We start from the raw sequence: 17,465 nt of genomic DNA, 5'->3' as shown, positions 1-17,465 counted from the left end.
AGCTGAACAGATTGCTAGGTACAGTACATTGGTATTGTGTGTGACGGTGACCGCATCTCTGACACAGTAATAGGGAAAACCACCTTGACCTTGCTATGTCATGATGGTGGCGGGGAGGGAGAGTGATTGTGATGCATCGTCTGCCACAGTCAGCCTTTATGATCTAGCTAGCAGACCTAGCCTTGGTAATCACAAGGCATCAAGCGTGAGAGAGAGTGGGAGAGAGGGGAGCTCGGCAAGGGCAAGTGTTGTGGCGAGTGTCCTATCAACGCCGCATAGCCCGTGACCAAACCACTTCACAATTCTCCCCCCACTTGCCCCAGCTTTGCTAAGCGCTATGGACTGCAGTAGGTCCGAGTCCTCAGTCACTCTGTGTCCTCCAACTCCAACCAGAAAATACAGATTGATTTGCCAGTTGGCCTCAGTGTGATTATGAAAGGAAGCAGGCTCCAGTTTTGGCAGCCATGTTGTTCTCTTCACCCCGGCCTGTGGCTAGATAATAAGAGAAGTAGCATAACAGCTGCGTTACGGCCGGTAGAGCAGCTGGAGTCACCTCAGGATGGTTAGGCTACAGGCGCTGATTATGTGTTGAAATCATAAGGTCACGTCTTAGTAATGCTGTGATTCGTTTTCAGATTGCAGCCTCTCGCTTAGGTTGTAAAGTGCTGCTTGCCTCTGTTTCCATCCCTCCATCTTACACTAAATCACACATATAACAGGCACATGGAAAGAGACTCTCAGAGGACAGGAAAGAGGGAAGTGGAATTTCACCTGTAAATATTTGTGGCACTACACTGACTTGATGTCATCTGTGCCTTAGTGGCCAAGTTTACAAAAGCGCAATAAAGTGGGGAATATGTGACAGAAGACCCTTTAACCAGAATACCCAACAGAATGGGCTCTAAACTTTTTTCACGTTATTTATTATAAAAGGACAAATACTTAGTGCTTAAAGGAAAAAGTCACCTATTTTAAATGTTATATCGTATTTGTCTATCTCTGAGCTATGTTCTATTGATTCCAGGGGTCATTTGTTTTCATGTGTGTCTGAGCTAAAAGACTATTCGAGCAGGCAGAAATACAGCCGGTATGACGCATTTTGCATCATTGCTCATAGCTCAGAGATGCACAATACGATATAACATTCAAAACGGGTGAATCTTTCCTTTGTGTTGTAAACATATATTTATTCTATACACTGTACATGACTACACAATAATTATGTTACGGGCTATAACAACACCATGCAGTAGGTACAGTACTTCGTTTAAATTGTCCTTGACACCGCATCAACCTCTTACAATAAATAGTAATACATTATCCCCTTTAGGGTAACTATACAGGTAAAACACTTTCATTTACATTACTGCTTTGGATAAGTGGTTTCCCTTTTTTAAATGAGTTGGTTTCTGATAATGTTTTGTATGTGTCCACTGATAATGTTCACCCTGTATGTGTCCATTGCTTAATCCATTTTATTCTTATTTCACGTCCTCATAATCCACTTTCTCTTATTCTGCATCTTCTGAACCGAAGCTTTTCTATCTTGACCATGGCGCACACTCATGTCTACCAACTCCCTCTAGACATGCAGATATTCAATGGCTTCTCAGAAATGATCTCTTTATTCCACTTTCTCTGAAGATGGACATAGCTTATTCCAAGTTATCCCACTCTGCCACCTCTGTTGAGAGGTATGTCTTTCGACTTAACAACTTCCCCCAAGCCGCGCCAATCTTCACGATGCACTATAGCCTTATCATGGATGACAGACGATGTTGTTTGAATCCGGATCCTGGGAAGATAGACACTTCTGCCTGACCTCAGTCTCCTCGAAGGTGACTTTCTTGTTGTTCCTCTTGGGGTCGATCCAGGAGTTGTGAATGACCACGTTGTTGGGCGTGGGCTCAGCCTCCACCACGGACACCACCCTCTTCATCTTGCTCTTCAACACCTTTTGGAACTTCTGCCTGGTGAAGGCGTAGAGCAGCGGGTGGAAGATGGTCGTCCCGTAGGCCATGACCAGGAAACCCAACCGCAACTTGACCGTGAAGTCTGAGGGCCCTGCGCTGAGGATGACCGTGTTGAGGACTGTGATGGGCGTCCAGCAGAGCAGGAAGGTGGAGATGATGAGTAGGGACATCCTGAAGACGCGTTTCTGCCTCTCCCGCCGTTCCCGGTGGCGTTTAACGGCCCTGCGCAGAGCCATGAGGACGGAGACGGAGGTCCGCATGGACAGGACCGCAGGTGGGTTTCCGCCCCCTCGGACTGCCCCGCTGCCCTGGGACGCATCTGTAGATTCCACCTGCGTTGCGGTGGTCAAGGAGATGGTCTTCTTCTTGCGGGGCTTCTTCTTGGGCTGGTTGTGTTGGAAGCGCGTCCCGATGCGGATGTTCAGTGCCTGGAGTATCTTGTAGTAGGTCACCAGCATGACTACGGCCGTGAAGAAGAAGATGGGTATCTGAGCCAAGAGGTGATAGTACAGCCCCAGCTCTGTATAGTACTCATTAGTATGGACCACAGAGGCAACTGCAGTCTGGTTGACGAACTCTGAGCCAAAATCACTGAAGAAGCCCACCTCCATGAAGGGGACCAGGAAACTGAAGAAGGACATAGCCCAAATTAAGCCCAGCAGAGCCACGGCGCGGCCCATTGTTAGCATGCGGTTGGCTGGACGCACTGAGATGTCGTAGCGGTCGACAGTGATGGCTAGCACGTTCGAGGCAGTGGCTACGCTAGCGAAGGAGACACAGGCCTCGTGGAAGCAGCAGACCAGCGCTGTATCAGCCTCTAGGGGGAGGAGTATTACCACGGCAGTCAGAGGGATGCAAGACACACACACCTGGAACCAGAGAGATAAATAAGTATTAAGATTATTATTAGTTAAATTTGTCTCCTTCTACAGAAGATAGTGGCCTGCTTCCTGAAGAATCTAGAGATTTGTCACAGACCAATTGCACTGCAATCATCTAATCCTAGACACTCACTGGAATTTTCACACATTGATCTAAGGTCAGTTTTGTGTTCTCCCTCCCAATGGTTAAAGTTTGTATTTTCACTGATCTGAGGCCTGTGCCTAATGGAAACATCAAATACTGACACTCACTAGTACGTCTAGGACATGCAGATTCATGGTGACGATGTTGGACACGGAGGTGATGAGATTCTGCTTCATGCAGTAGAGGACCAGCACTGTCAGGTTACTGCTTAGGCCCAGCACAATCTCCAGCAGCAGGAACCCTGTCAGTGACACCTGGAGGATAATAGTGGCATTATCATAAAACTAAATGCTATCACAATAATAGTATTGTAATATCTGCTTGTATCGTGATAACCAATTTCATTGTGATAACTGCTTTCATTGCGATATACAGTTGAAGTCGGAAGTTTACATACACTAAAACTCGTTTTTCAACCACTCCACAAATTTCTTGTTAACAAACTACAGTTTTGGCAAGTTGGTTCGGACATCTACTTTGTGCATGACATAAGTCATTTTTCCAAACAATTGTTTACAGACAGATTATTTAACTTATAATTCACTGTATCACAATTCCAGTGGGTCAGAAGTTTACATACACTAAGTTGACTGTGCCTTCGAACAGCTTGGAAAATTCCAGAAAATTATGTCATGGCTTTAGAAGCTTCTGATAGGCTTATTGACATCATTTGAGTCAATTAGAGATGTACCTGTGGATGTATTTCAAGGCCTACCTTCAAACTCAGTGCCTCTTTACTTGACATCATGGGAAGATCAAAAGAAATCAGCCAAGACCTCAGAAAAACAATTGTAGACCTCCACAAGTCTGGTTCATCCTTGGAGCAATTTCCAAACGCCTGAAGGTACCACGTTCATCTGTACAAACAATAGTACGCAAGTATAAACACCATGGGACCACACAGCCGTCATACCGCTCAGGAAGGAGACGCGTTCTGTCTCCTAGAGATGAACTTACTTTGGTGCAAAAAGTGCAACTTAATCCCAGAACAACAGCAAAGGACCTTGTGAAGATGCTGGAGGAAACGGGTACAGAAGTATCTATATCCACAGTAAAACAAGTCCTATATCGACATAACCTGGAAGGCCACTCGGCAAGGAAAAAGCCACTGCTCCAAAATCGGCATAAAAAAAGCCAGACTACGGTTTGCATCTGCACATGGTGACAAAGATCATACTTTTTGGAGAAATGTCCTCTAGGCTGATGAAGCAAAAATAGAACTGTTTTGCCATAATGACCATCGTTATGTTTGGAGGAAAAAGGGGGGGGCTTGCAAGCCGAGGAACACCATCCCAACCGTGAAGCACGGGGGTGGCAGCATCATGTTGTGGGGGTGCTTTGCTGCAAGAAGGACTGGAACACTTCACAAAATAGATGGCTAAGGTGTATGTAAACTTCTGACTTCAACTGTCAGCTTTAATCGTGAAATCTGCTTTTTTTTCTGTGATAACTGCTTTAATCACGATAACTGACGTGGAACAAAGTTTTAAAGAAAAGTGATGTAAGCGTGTACCTGGAAGCTGACGGGGTAGGGGGCGGCAGACTGGGTCATATCGAGGTTAGAGGGATCCGAGGTGTCGAGGACAGTCACGTTGCTCATGGCGGCTTCTGAGATCAGCACAGGAGGGGTATGCATTATCCTAGAGAGACGTGGTGACACAGAGAGAGGAGGGGAAGGAGAGAGATCAGAACCGGGACTGATTGCATTAACATATATATATGGGGGAGATAAAGGTGTTGTGTTTCACCACAAAAGTGTATAGTTTACATGACTATTGACTTCCTCTCATCTATGTCTTATGCGTCTCATTGTCATCTCCTGTACCTTCAAAAAGTTGAAACTAGGTTATATGGGAGCATACAACAGTGTAGAATAGGCTATTTCTATTCCTTTTAACTGTCAATCTATCTGTTTTTGTGTCTGGGACTTCGTCTGAGTGTATTTTTACCTTTCGAGTGTGGACGTTTCAATCACAAACTCATTTTGTGATGTCATCTTGATGGAATCTTACAAAAGGTGGCAATTATAAATCAAAAAGCCAATTTCCGCAGATTTCCGCTGTGCTTTTCTCTTTGTGGAAAGAGTTTTTCTCTTTGTGGAAAGAGTGAAAAATGAGTACTCTCCCTTTTAGTCCTTCATTGCTGACACCTTTATCATGTTAAATTGTTAGCTGACTAGAACTAATAGTGCTTCACTTATGTCAGTGTTTTGTTGTTACATTAGGTTTAGAGTTGTGTTTTGTGGCTACTTTGATCAATGTGTCCATGTTCTTAAGTATTTCGGTAATTCATGTCCTTGCTTTGCTTTTATGTCTAGATATAACAGTTTTCCGTGTGATCTGTCCAGAGGCTTGTCCTGTCCAGAGAAACTGTCCAGAACCAGACAGTCCTTTTGTGGCTCCGTAAGCATTCATATTGCAGACACACTATACTCACCCCTCCCTCGTGTGCCGTCTCCCCTTCAAGAGTCCATGAACCAGCCAGAGCCGACTTGCTAAGGCCTCAATAGGAAATCATAAGATCCAACCATAGTTCTGTAGTAGTAGACGAAATCTCCACTTGGTACACGTTTAATCCTAGTGGTGCAGCCCTTTGTCGAAATAATGGGAAGATTATGATGCCGATGAGGGCAGTTGGAGCAAGCTGAAACTGCGTTTCTTGGATCCTTCCTTTTCTATTTCAAATTCAGCTCCACCATGAGAGAAAAAACAGTCCACCTTCAAAACATTTCTCCATTTATTTGACCCAGAAGCTGCAAACAACAGTGATGGATCACAGAGGACTGGTCTGTGCTCTCGTGCATCCAATAAAAACACTGTATTCCGGTTAGGGAGAAGCACTGAGGACTCATTAAACGCGGGAACGCGTTCACTCGTCGTCCGCGGTGGGCAGGGAGAGGATGTGCATTGTAGCATCCAGCCACGTGGTTTACTAAATGAATGGTTTCTTTTAGGCAGCTGCTTGTTGTTCTTTGTTATTTGATCTGTAGTCCTCCTTGGATCTTAACAGAACCAGAGCAGTGCCTGGCTGATACTCAACTGTCCTCCCCTCTTCCTTCTGTACGTATCCCCCCCCCCCCGACACCCTTCAGAAACACCCCTCCATCACCTTCGAGAGCGGAGCAAAGGTCAATGGCCTTTTCCTTCTCCTCACACCTTGTAATTCCACTGGAGTGAGGCAGGACCACCTCAGTGCTGTGGCACCTTATACAAATTCAAACCAGGCTGGGAGGAAGGTCATTAGCTACTTTGCAGAGAGAGGAGAATATGTTAAAACACTGGGCCGCCAGCTATGTGGCATTTGGTGCGCTCTCTCGCGTTCTCTCTCTCTTTCTATCATAGAGTAGGAGAGGGGGACAAATCAGGGGATGACGTCATCATCCTTCTGTTTATTTCTCCTCCCTCAATCGTCGCCCTGGAGAACAACAAGATGGAGAGAGGAAGAGACGTAAATGAAAGGAGGATAATGAATGAGAAGTGTGTCATGACATATCAGACCCAAATTATCATTATCCAGACAGTCTGTTGAGCTGTATCAGTAACAGCCTACTGTACCTTAAGTTAACCCAGTGATAGATCTGCCTGTCTGTTATAGTGTGTTTTGTTAATAACCTCTAATCGGGTTTGTATTGAATTAATTATCCTCCCCCCAAGAAAAGGAGATGGAGAGACACAAAGAGAGAGGTGTTCTGTCTCTCGTTTGATTCATAGTGGATGTCTTACTTATTATACCGTTGGCTATTCAAGGCCTTCTGCTGTTCTTGATACTGTAGTCTCTGTCATGCGTTTGTTTGACAAATGAGCCCTCAGTCTTTGAACTGGTTCTTTGTGCAGGCTCCCTCCCTCCCTCTGTCATCTCGCTCACTTGCTCGCTCTCTCGCTCTCTCTCTCGCTCTTCATCTCTCTGTCTTCATCTCTTGCTGTGGCTGTCTGGCTGTGTGTGGACAGAAGCTCAAGAGGGCCAGAGAGTGGTAGTGCTACTGGGAAAAGTGAGAAACTCATATGACAAAGAGCATATGAGAGTATGATCCGTATGACACAGACCATGACAGTGTATGATCTGTATGACACGGAACATGACAGTGTAGGATTCGTATGACACGGAACATGACAGTGTAGGATCTGTATGACACGGAACATGACAGTGTAGGATCCGTATGACACGGAACATGACAGTGTAGGATCTGTATGACACGGAACATGACAGTGTAGGATCCGTATGACACGGAACATGACAGTGTAGGATCCGTATGACACGGAACATGACAGTGTAGGATCCGTATGACACGGAACATGACAGTGTAGGATCCGTATGACACGGAACATGACAGTGGAGGATCCGTATGACACGGAACATGACAGTGGAGGATCCGTATGACACGGAACGTGACAGTGGAGGATCCGTATGACACGGAACATGACAGTGGAGGATCCGTATGACACGGAACATGACAGTGGAGGATCCGTATGACACGGAACGTGACAGTGTAGGATCCGTATGACACAGAGCATGGGGTTTGGTTTCTGTAATTTAACACAGTGGCACTGCACACAGAGGTTAAGCCACTGGCTTTCAGTTATTCACTTGCACGCATGACAGCTCACAGAGCACTCTGAGAAGGTGTATTTGGTGTGTGTGTGTGTGTGTGTGTGTGTGTGTGTGTGTGTGTGTGTGTGTGTGTGTGTGTGTGTGTGTGTGTGTGTGTGTGTCTACGTGTGTGTCTCTCTCTACGTGTGTGAGATGAGTGTAAGGCTCAGGCTGTTATGAGAGCGGTGTGTTTGCACCGCGCTAAGAGCAAGGCTTCAGAGACACCGCGTTCATAAGTGATGCTTAACATTAGCAGCAGAGCGTTGAGTAAGTGGGCAGGCAGGAGAGGGAGCGGAAATATAATCCCTTTGGATGAGACTGTGTGCTGTATTGGTCAAGTTCTCTCTCTACTGTGTGACTGTAGGCTGGTGGAGCAGACAGGCAGAGACTGTGCTAGAACGCTATGGTACTGTACATGCAGTGAGCGCACACGGCTGGTGGTTCTTTGTCTGTTGGTACAATACAAGTGAGAAGTCTGCAGGCTTTTTGCTCCAGTTGTTCTTTTGAACTCTGCTGATTAGTGTGCACATACTGTACAATATGGTGGCATTTTGACAACCGTTCCTCACGGTTCAGCCGAGGTAGAAAACGAGAGTGCTTTTATCAAGAACTGAAGTCATTACGGTTGTCATTTTGAGTTTGTTTTTGAACGCATCTGAAATGCATTTATTTGCTTCAGTGTACAGACTGACATTCATTATCAAGCGCGCAATTGTAACAGAGAATAGAGACATCAGTGCAGTGATAGATGTTTACCTTGTCCTCTGAGGTAGTCGTGTGTCCGTCCTCTACCTCACAGCACTGTCAGCATAGATAGCCAGGTGGAACACTCTCTCCCAGGTAGAGTGACGGAGGAAGAGATAGAGAGAGGAAAGTACCAGAAGCTGCTGAGGCGGTTTCTGGCTGTGTGTGACGGGTAAGATGGTGTAGTTAAGTCCTCAGGGTCTGTTTCCCGGGACTGGTCTCAATGAGAAGTGTGTAAGGATCCAGGCTGGAGTAGGGAGATCAGTGTTCTGCTCTCTGGCTGTGCTGCGCTCTCCCCTCTTTCCCACTCTCACTCGCACCGTCTCGGAGCACTAATAGCCCTTCCTACTCATCTCGCCCACCCTTCCTCCTCTTCTCTGGCTGCATGTCTCTAACACTTTCTATTTCTCTCTGTATCAACCTTTCGCTCTCAACATTCTCTCTCTATCAACCCCTCTCTTTTAGAGGTCGACCGATTTATGATTTTCCAACGCTGATACCGATACCAATTATTGGAGGATCAAAAAAAGCCGATACCAATTAATCGGACGATTTATTTATTTATATATATATATATATATATATATATATATATATATATATATATATATATATATATATATATATATATATATGTGTGTGTGTGTGTGTGTGTGTGTGTGTGTGTGTGTGTGTGTGTGTATATATATTTGTAATAATGACAATTACAACAATACTGAATGAACAATGAACACTTTTATTTTAACTTAAAATAATACATAAATAAAATCAATTAAGTCTCAAATAAATAAGGAAACATGTTCAATTTGGTTTAAATAATGCAAAAACAAAGTGTTGGAGAAGAAAGTAAAAGTGCAATATGTGCCATGTAAAAAAGCTAACGTTTAAGTTTCTTGCTCAGAACATGAGAACATATGAAAGCTGGTGGTTCCTTTTAACACGTGTTTTCAATATTCCAAGGTAAGAAGTTTTAGGTTGTAGTTATTATAGGACTATTTCTCTCTATACCATTTGTATTTCATATACCTTTGACTATTGGATGTTCTAATAGGTACTTTAGTATTGCTAATAGGTACTTTAGTATTGCCTAATCTCGGGAGTTGATAAGCTTGAAATCATAAACAGCGCAATGCTTGAAGCAGCAGAAGAGCTGCTGGCAAACGCAGTAAAGTGCTATTTGAATGAATGCTTACGAGCGTGCTGCTGCCTACCATCGCTCAGTCAGACTGCTCTATCAAAGCATAGACTTAATTATAATATAATAACACACAGACATACGAGCCTTAGGTCGTTAATATGGTCAAATCCGGAAACTATCATTTCGAAAACAAAACGTTTATTCTTTCAGTGAAATACGGAACCGTTCCGTATTTCATCTAACAGGTGGCATCCATAAGTCTAAATATTGCTGTTACATTGCACAACCTTCAATGTTATGTCATAATTACGTAAAATTCTGGCAAATTAGTTCGCAACGAGCCAGGCGTTGCATATACCCTGACTCTGCGTGCAATTAACGCAAGAGAAGTGACACAATTTCCCTAGTTTAATATTGCCTGCTAACATTCTTTTAACTAAATATACAGGTTTAAAAATATATAGTTCTGTGTATTGATTTTAAGAAAAGCATTGATGTTTATGGTTAGGTACATTCGTGCAACGATTGTGCTTTTGTTAAATCATCCCCCGTTTGGCAAAGTTGGCTGTCTTTTGTTAGGAAGAAATAGTCTTCACACAGTTCGCAACAAGCCAGGTGGCCCAAACTGCTGCATATACCCTGACTCTGTTGCACAGAACACAAGAGAAGTGACACAATTTCCCTAGTTAAAAGAAATTCATGTTAGCAGGCAATATTAACTAAATATGCAGGTTTAAAAATATATACTTGTGTATTGATTTTAAGAAAGGCGTTGATGTTTATGGTTAGGTACACATTGGTGCAACGACAGTGCTTTTTTTCGCGAATGCGCTTGTTAAATTACCCGTTTGGCGAAGTAGGCTATGACTCAATGATAAATTAACAGGCACCGTATCGATTCTATGCAACGCAGGACAAGCTAGATAAACTAGTAATATTATCAACCATGTGTAGTTAACTAGTGATTATGTTAAGATTGATTGTTTTTTATAAGATACGTTTAATGCTAGCTAGCACCTTACCTTGGCTCCTTGCTGCACTCGCGTAACAGGTAGTCAGCCTGCCACGCAGTCTCCTCGTGGAGTGCAATGTAATCGGCCATGGTTGGTGTCCAAAAATGCAGATTACCTATTGTTAGGAAAACTTGAAATTTGTCCCAATTTAATCGGCCATTCCGATTCTCTCTTCACTCTCTTTCCCTATTCTCTCTTTCTCTATTTACTTCTCCTTCCTCTGATGGGTCTCGTGTAACAGGTCCCTCATTTCATCCTTTCGTTAGCTTTGTGCAGTGTTTAATTCAGTGTAGTATTGTGTCTCTAGTGCAGGGGTAGGCAGGTAGATTCAGCCTGGGGGGCCGGAACATAATTATAATCATGTAATGTATTGTAATGTACACTGCAATTATAATGTATATTACAAATTGACATAACTAAGCCCAAGAAATTGTATTTGAAAATAACAATTTCATTCCTTGATTACATTGAGACACGATCACGTCTCTTTCTTTATTTCTGGGAATACTTGCAAACAGATGTCCTAAATATTATAATTATTTTAGCTGAATTCCTGGTGATTTAGCAGTATCTTTTTTTTTTACCCCCCCCAAAACAATCACTCGCGAGCCAGTTTTTTCGTAGGCCTGTGTGTCTGTAGCCTAAGTTGCACTAGCTCCACAGATAGACATGGCACCCATCAAGATGCAGCTTTCAAGCCTGTGTTCAGTAATGGCTATTTTCTCCACATAAGCTCTGGAACACAGTCATTAGGATTCACCTTCCACAGATTGGCTAGGTTTCAGTACTGAAATTGGGATGTCAATGTCAGGCAGAGGATAATGATGTCATATTTTGCCAGGAAATGGCAAAATGAAAGAGGAGTCTCTCAACTCCGAGGCATCAGAGCACATATGGTTTTCTTCGGAGGGTCTTTTCCGCTGGTGCCGATGTCACTACAGTGATGGAAGACATCTCGGAATTGTGCCAAAGGTCGATTTTTAAATTCAAAATTCTCTCTGTCGCTCTCTTTCTCCCCCCTCCTCTCTCTCACACACACAAACACTCTCCCTTTTTGTGTCTGTCTCCCTCCCTTTGTCACCATGCCAGTCTGTGTGTTTGGACTCTCTTGAAGATCGGGCTCGGCAACTGTGCCGATGGTAATGGTATTTTTTATTTTACCTTTGTTTAACTACGCAAGTCAGTTAAGAACAAATTCTTATTTTCAATGACGGCCTAGGAACAGTGGGTTGGTGGGGCAGACAGATTTGTACCTTGTCAGCTCGGGGATTTGAACTTGAATCTTACTCTTTTGTTGATTTTAATGCCAAATGACACTTTGAATGACAAAGGAGTTAGCTAATTTATGAAGAATATCTGGCAACATGACCAGGTTAGATTAGATGCAGCCTGTAGGTGCATTCACAAAGTATTCAGACCCCTTAACTTTTTCCACATTTTGTCACGTTACAGCCTTATTCTAAAATTTAAATAAAAAACTGAGCAATCGGGGCAGAAGAGCCTTGGTCAGGGAGGTGACCAAGAACCCGATGGTCACTCTGACAGAGCTCTAGAGTTCCTCTGTGGAGAAGGGAGAACCCTCCATAAGGACAACCATCTCTGCAGCACTCCACCAATCAGGCCTTTATGGTAGAGTGGCCAGAGGGAAGCCACAAGGCACATGACCGAGTTTGTCAAAAGGCTGCCTAAAGGACTCTCAGACCATGAGAAACAAGATTCTCTGGTCTGATGAAACCAAGATTAAACTCTTTGGCCTGAATGCCAAGTGTCACATCTAGGGCTGTGGTGGCCATGACATTTAGTCAGCCGGTGATTGTCAAGCAAATAACTCATGGTAATTGACTGTTAATTAACATAAACACATTTAGCATCTCCTGTCTTCCACGCATAGCCTACAAGCCACTGATGCAGACCTTTGGAACATCTACATTTAAAAAAGTCAAATAAATCTATTTAGTATAGCTTACACCATCACAATAAATCCATTATTTATTTTAGACAGGTCTAAAGAAACATTCTTTGAAGAAAATTTAGTCTATTTCAGAAGAACAGAATAGCATACTCTGAGTTGTCCTTATGTTAGGCCCTGATCTGGCTATGCCATATGGCTGTGGGCTACACTAGTTCATTTTGCAGACAAGATTTGCTTACATTTTTCATGGCATTATTTTATAGTATGAAGAATATAATTTAACATAGCTGAATAAAATAGGAAGGGAATTTTCTCCCAGCGATTTGAGGGAGTGCGCACATGCGGCTATTCTGTGTTGATCAGTTAACAAAGAAATAGGTACTCCTTTATGGTTAATTTAGAGTTATTAATGTAACTTTAGTTCTAAAAAAGTTGGGATACATGTTTTGATTTTTAATACATTGTATGATGTATGTATGATACTGCATGATGAGACTCTAATGATGATTTGAAAAAAGTTGCATGAAAGGCCTGAGCTCTGCTTTGTTTTTTTTTGTGCAGGCTGTACACACTGCATTAGTTTCTCATTCACAATTTGACAAGCACTTGATAATGCTTCCAATTTCCCTGCGGCATCCCTTTGTGTGGCCATAATGCCCCCTGAAAAAACATGCCTTTTGCGGCCAGTGGCCGTTGTGCCCTTGGGCTGAATATTATCATTATTATTTTACTCTCCCGGCTGCATGCTCCAAAGCACCACTGTCATGATGTTGGCCTGTTGGGGGAGGTTTACGACCCCCAATAAATACCTTTCCCCTTTTCTCTCTCTCTACTTTATAGAGTTGACTCTTGTAAAGCCTTTGCAACATAGAGAGTCTGGTAACATCGAAAGGTGGGAAACGGAACCATATTTCGGTAATCCAACCAGTTGAAAATATGTGTTGGTACTTAATGAATATGATCTCAGATCAGTTGTTGTCTGAGACATTACTACTAATGACAGGATGACATAAACTGTATCTTGGAAAGTCGACACATTCTAGTTATCAGATTCACATGGAATTGTTGTGCAATTTTAAATGTTTAAATATGAAACTATTTGTGAAAAGATGAAATGTAATTTTAGCTTCTTAAATGAGAGAACGGTTTGTCATAGAGAAACTCTGCTCACTCAGAGACCTCGCCCAAGTGAACTGACTTTGGTTGCAAACTATGAAACACGCCCATCTTTCACCACTATATAAACCCGTTGACGAAAATTCTACTTTCTGTTCCAAGGATGTGCGGACTTGCGGTCCCCACGTTGAAAGGACAAAGATCACCTCCAGAACTAAGCCAACCTCAGCGTGAGCTCTGGTTGAACGACAGGAACCTAACGAAATTAGCATCGAATCTCAACGTGAAGGTGACGACCTACATGCCGGAAAGATGAATTTCGACTATACCAGCCAGAATATAGCATGAGCATAAAAGTATGGCAACTTGGCATGAACTTTTATTCACTAAAGAAGTGATACCCTCTCCGCCCGCTAAATGTGGGCTAGGAGAAGACGGACAGAGTATCCATTCTACCACGCTCCAGTTCACCACTAGACATTCTTCAGAGGACCAGAGATCCATGCTGGACCACCCCGCCTTCTATCTATGACCAATCTACCGAAGCGCATTTTCCTTTTTCAAATGGGCGGTTATTTAGAATGCATAAGATACTGTATTTACGATAGCATAGCTGCCTACGGCCCGATAGAGACACAAAATCTTTTTGTTCCTCAGTCTTCCCGCTCTTTCATTCAAACCCTTTCTTTGTGTAACCAGCCGTCATATCTGTTCCGTCCGCTAGGGATGTTTTCCTTTATGACATAATTTATAATCAATGTATGATCCATTCTGTGTAGATGTAATTCTGTGTGATTATTTAGTAAATAAATAATTAAGCCAAATTTTGTATTGCTGATTCAACTTGTTAGCCAGGGTTCGTGAAGATAACCAAGAGTTTACAACTTTCAGATGAGACTAAATAAAGTGACGATTAAATATTGACTGCTATTGAGGTAAAAGATTACCAGGTCTTTAAGAGTTTATTCGGAAGATAACAGCTCTATAAACATTATTTTCGTGGTGCCCCGACTTTCTAGTTAATTACATTTACCTGATTAGCTTAATCAGGTAATATTAATTACAGAGAAATTATTTTATAGAATAGCATGTCATATCACTTAATCCGGCATAGCCAAAGACACGACACCTCTCACTCAAATCTCTCTCCGTCACGTGATCTGGTCTTTCTCACAGGCTACAAGTGAAGACTGACACATTGGGGACGCAACTGCGCGCGCCTTATCCAATTCCGAGGTGCATATTGAAGATATTGGAAGATCTGTCCACATTTTACTTTTCATCAGCCAACAAGATGTGTTGGCCTAACGAACAGCAAAAGCACTAGCCTATGTCAATCTACTATCCCCCATAGTATAAAAGTTGACCTATTATATTCTGTGCGAGAAGGAAATATTCCAAACATAGTCTGGGACAGTTGTGGGATGGGATAGATCCCAAATTAAGTGTTTGATTAGATTTCTGATTACATTTGCATTGATGTCAGAGTGATTAGAGGGACAATAGAGTGTTGAGTACCAGGCACTTAGCAAGTTTTGTAGGTTACTAATGACCATCATTAGTAACCTACAAAAATTAGAAGTGGTAAACTGTACAATGCAAACACACACACACACACACACACACACACACACACATGCTAGAGCTGCACAATATGTGCAAAAAAATCGAATTGCAAATAGTTTTTTGCCAAATATTGCGTTTGCGATATCGATCAAAACACTTGGACAACTGTTGGAGTCATAAAAAATAAAATGATTTACACTACCGTTCAAAAGTTTGAGGTCACTTAGAAATGTCGTTGTTTTTTTAAAGAAAAGCACTTTTTTTTCCATTAAAATAACATCAAATTGATTAGAAATACAGTATAGACATTGTTAATGTTGTAAATGACTATTGTAGCTGGAAACTGCAGATTTTTTATGGAATATCTACATAGGCATACAGAGGCCCATTATAAGCAACGATCACTCCTGTGTTCCAATGGCACGTTGTGTTAGCTAATCCAAGTTTATCATTTTAAAAGGCTAAATGATCATTGGAACACAGGAGTGGCATTAACAGTGTCTACACTGTATTATTGATCAATTTGATGTTATTTTAATGGACAAAAAAATTGCTTTTCTTTTAAAAAACAAGGACATTTCTAAGTGACCCCAAACTTTTTAACGGTAGTGTATATTAAGAAACAAAGTGAAAGCAGAATCGTTCCTGTTTGGTACAATCTGTTGACTGCATTTGTCCTAACAGAGCAGCATGCAAACTGACAAACGGAGTAAACTATAAAAGCGGACGTTACATGAGTGTTCTGGGTGACATTTCAAAATATAACATGCATCATGGATCTCTTGCGGTTTTTATGTGAATTCGATTAATTGTGCAGCCCTAACACACACACACACACACACACACACACACACACACACACACACACACACACACACACACACACACACACACACACACACACACACACAAATAATGTTTGATGCTGGTATTAATATTGCAATCCCATATCCAATCCTGTCCCCTGATGCCCCTACAGCTTGCTGTTTGCTTGGGTTTCTCTACCTTTTCCCCATTTCAACTTTGTGTGTGTGTGTGTGTGTGTGTGTGTGTGTGTGTGTGTGTGTGTGTGTGTGTGTGTGTGTGTGTGTGTGTGTGTGTGTGTGTGTGTGTGTGTGTGTGTGTGTGTGTGTGTGTGTGTGTGTGTGTGTGTGTGTGTGTGTGTGTGTGTGTGTGTGTGTGTGTGTGTGAGTGCAAAGAGCGAGAGGGAAGAGAGCGAGTGGGATGAAAGAGTAGCCGTGCCAGAGCCTGTCACTGCTGACGAGTCCACTGTGCACTCGCTGTGGGTCTAGATCAGTGTGTGTCTGCCCAGCTCCAGCCATATTGACTCTCTGTGTTGTGGCTGTAGATCAGTGCACCATGGCAAGAGCTAATGGGGCAGAAACAGCCTGTCAGGGCTCATTGTGTAGTCTGCAACTGGAGGAGAAAGAGAGAGCGAGCGAGGGATGAGGTGACTGAGCAGACAGTGACTGGAACCTGGTCAAACTCCAGTAACTGACACAAGAATTCAGACAGTCAGGGATTTTTCTGCATAGAAAATGCTTGGGCGGGACCAAACGGTAAAACAATTATAATAATCAAAATGCTTTCAGTGTAAACTTCAACAACTAAAAGCAGATATAAAGTATGTAGAAAAGATAATGGACCTGTCTTTTTTTAATAATATCATCTTTGAGAACTAACAATCACCAAAATACAAGCTAGGCTAGACAGTCTGGGATCATTTAAAATTCCAAAAACAATGAATTCAGCAGTATTGATTTTGTTATTATGTTTGAGGAAAATAACACATTATCCACGGCAAAATGCATAGAATTGTAGGAAATTTGTTTTAAAACGGCAACATTTTCTCTCAACTCCATGGCAGAATATATAGAATTGCAGATAATGTGCTTTAAAACGGCCAGATTTTATCTCAGGGCCATGACAAAATGTGTAGAATTGCAGGGAATTTGCTCTGAAACTGCAAAAATGTCTCTCAGCTCCATGGAGAAATTTGTGGAATTGCAGGAAATTGGCTTAAAAACCACCCCATTACCATCACGCCTTCCTTTTTGACAGACACACACACACACAAATGCACGCACACACACACACACCCCAGCGTTACTCCATTCTGAATCATTAAACCTCACTGAGGTCACATCACTGATAACAACACGGATGACCTTCTAGGCTCTCTGTGATGACCTCATTGACTGACCCTCTTTGATGACCTCACCCAGTCTGCCCGTTTAGTGATGACGGAAAGGATAGCGGAGTGTTCTTAGATTATGTCACTATGTGTTAATCACAGTACCTCATGTCCCTTTGGCCTCTTGAGTGTCTTTTCTCTCCTCCATTTCATCCCTCTCTTCTCCCCCTCACTCATAGCCCCATACTGAGAGAGA

The 17,465-nt window shown here is 42.6% G+C and overlaps 2 protein-coding genes across 2 annotated transcripts in view; one reads left to right on the top strand and one right to left on the bottom strand.

Moving 5' to 3' along the window:
• Nucleotides 1–17,465, top strand: part of cog5 (component of oligomeric golgi complex 5) — a 91,009-nt gene that overhangs the window by 24,949 nt on the left and 48,595 nt on the right. The gene's annotated exons all lie outside the window — the stretch shown is intronic.
• LOC129865380 (G-protein coupled receptor 22-like) lies at nucleotides 1,450–5,786 on the bottom strand. Its single transcript, XM_055938131.1, has 4 exons — nucleotides 5,436–5,786; nucleotides 4,513–4,639; nucleotides 3,107–3,253; nucleotides 1,450–2,842 (listed from the first exon to the last, which is right to left on the bottom strand). Exons 2-4 carry the CDS (start codon nucleotides 4,633–4,635, stop codon nucleotides 1,760–1,762), a joined length of 1,353 nt encoding a protein of 450 aa, XP_055794106.1. The 5' UTR covers nucleotides 4,636–4,639; nucleotides 5,436–5,786; the 3' UTR covers nucleotides 1,450–1,759.

The sequence above is a fragment of the Salvelinus fontinalis genome, chromosome 11 (assembly GCF_029448725.1).
Source record: "Salvelinus fontinalis isolate EN_2023a chromosome 11, ASM2944872v1, whole genome shotgun sequence".
Classification (NCBI taxonomy): Eukaryota; Metazoa; Chordata; class Actinopteri; order Salmoniformes; family Salmonidae; genus Salvelinus; species Salvelinus fontinalis.
The sequence above is the reverse complement of the archived record's forward strand: the minus strand, read 5'-3'. Positions and strand labels throughout refer to the sequence as shown.

What these genes read in the sequence shown, in the direction of transcription:
- LOC129865380 (XM_055938131.1), bottom strand. Translation starts at nt 4,635, where the DNA reads ATGCATACCCCTCCTGTGCTGATCTCAGAAGCCGCCATGAGCAACGTG. An exon ending in CCTACCCCGTCAGCTTCCAG is followed by an intron (nt 3,254 to 4,512) that starts GTACACGCTTAC and finishes ATTATCCTCCAG; the next exon opens with GTGTCACTGACAGGGTTCCT. An exon ending in TGCATGTCCTAGACGTACTA is followed by an intron (nt 2,843 to 3,106) that starts GTGAGTGTCAGT and finishes CTCTGGTTCCAG; the next exon opens with GTGTGTGTGTCTTGCATCCC.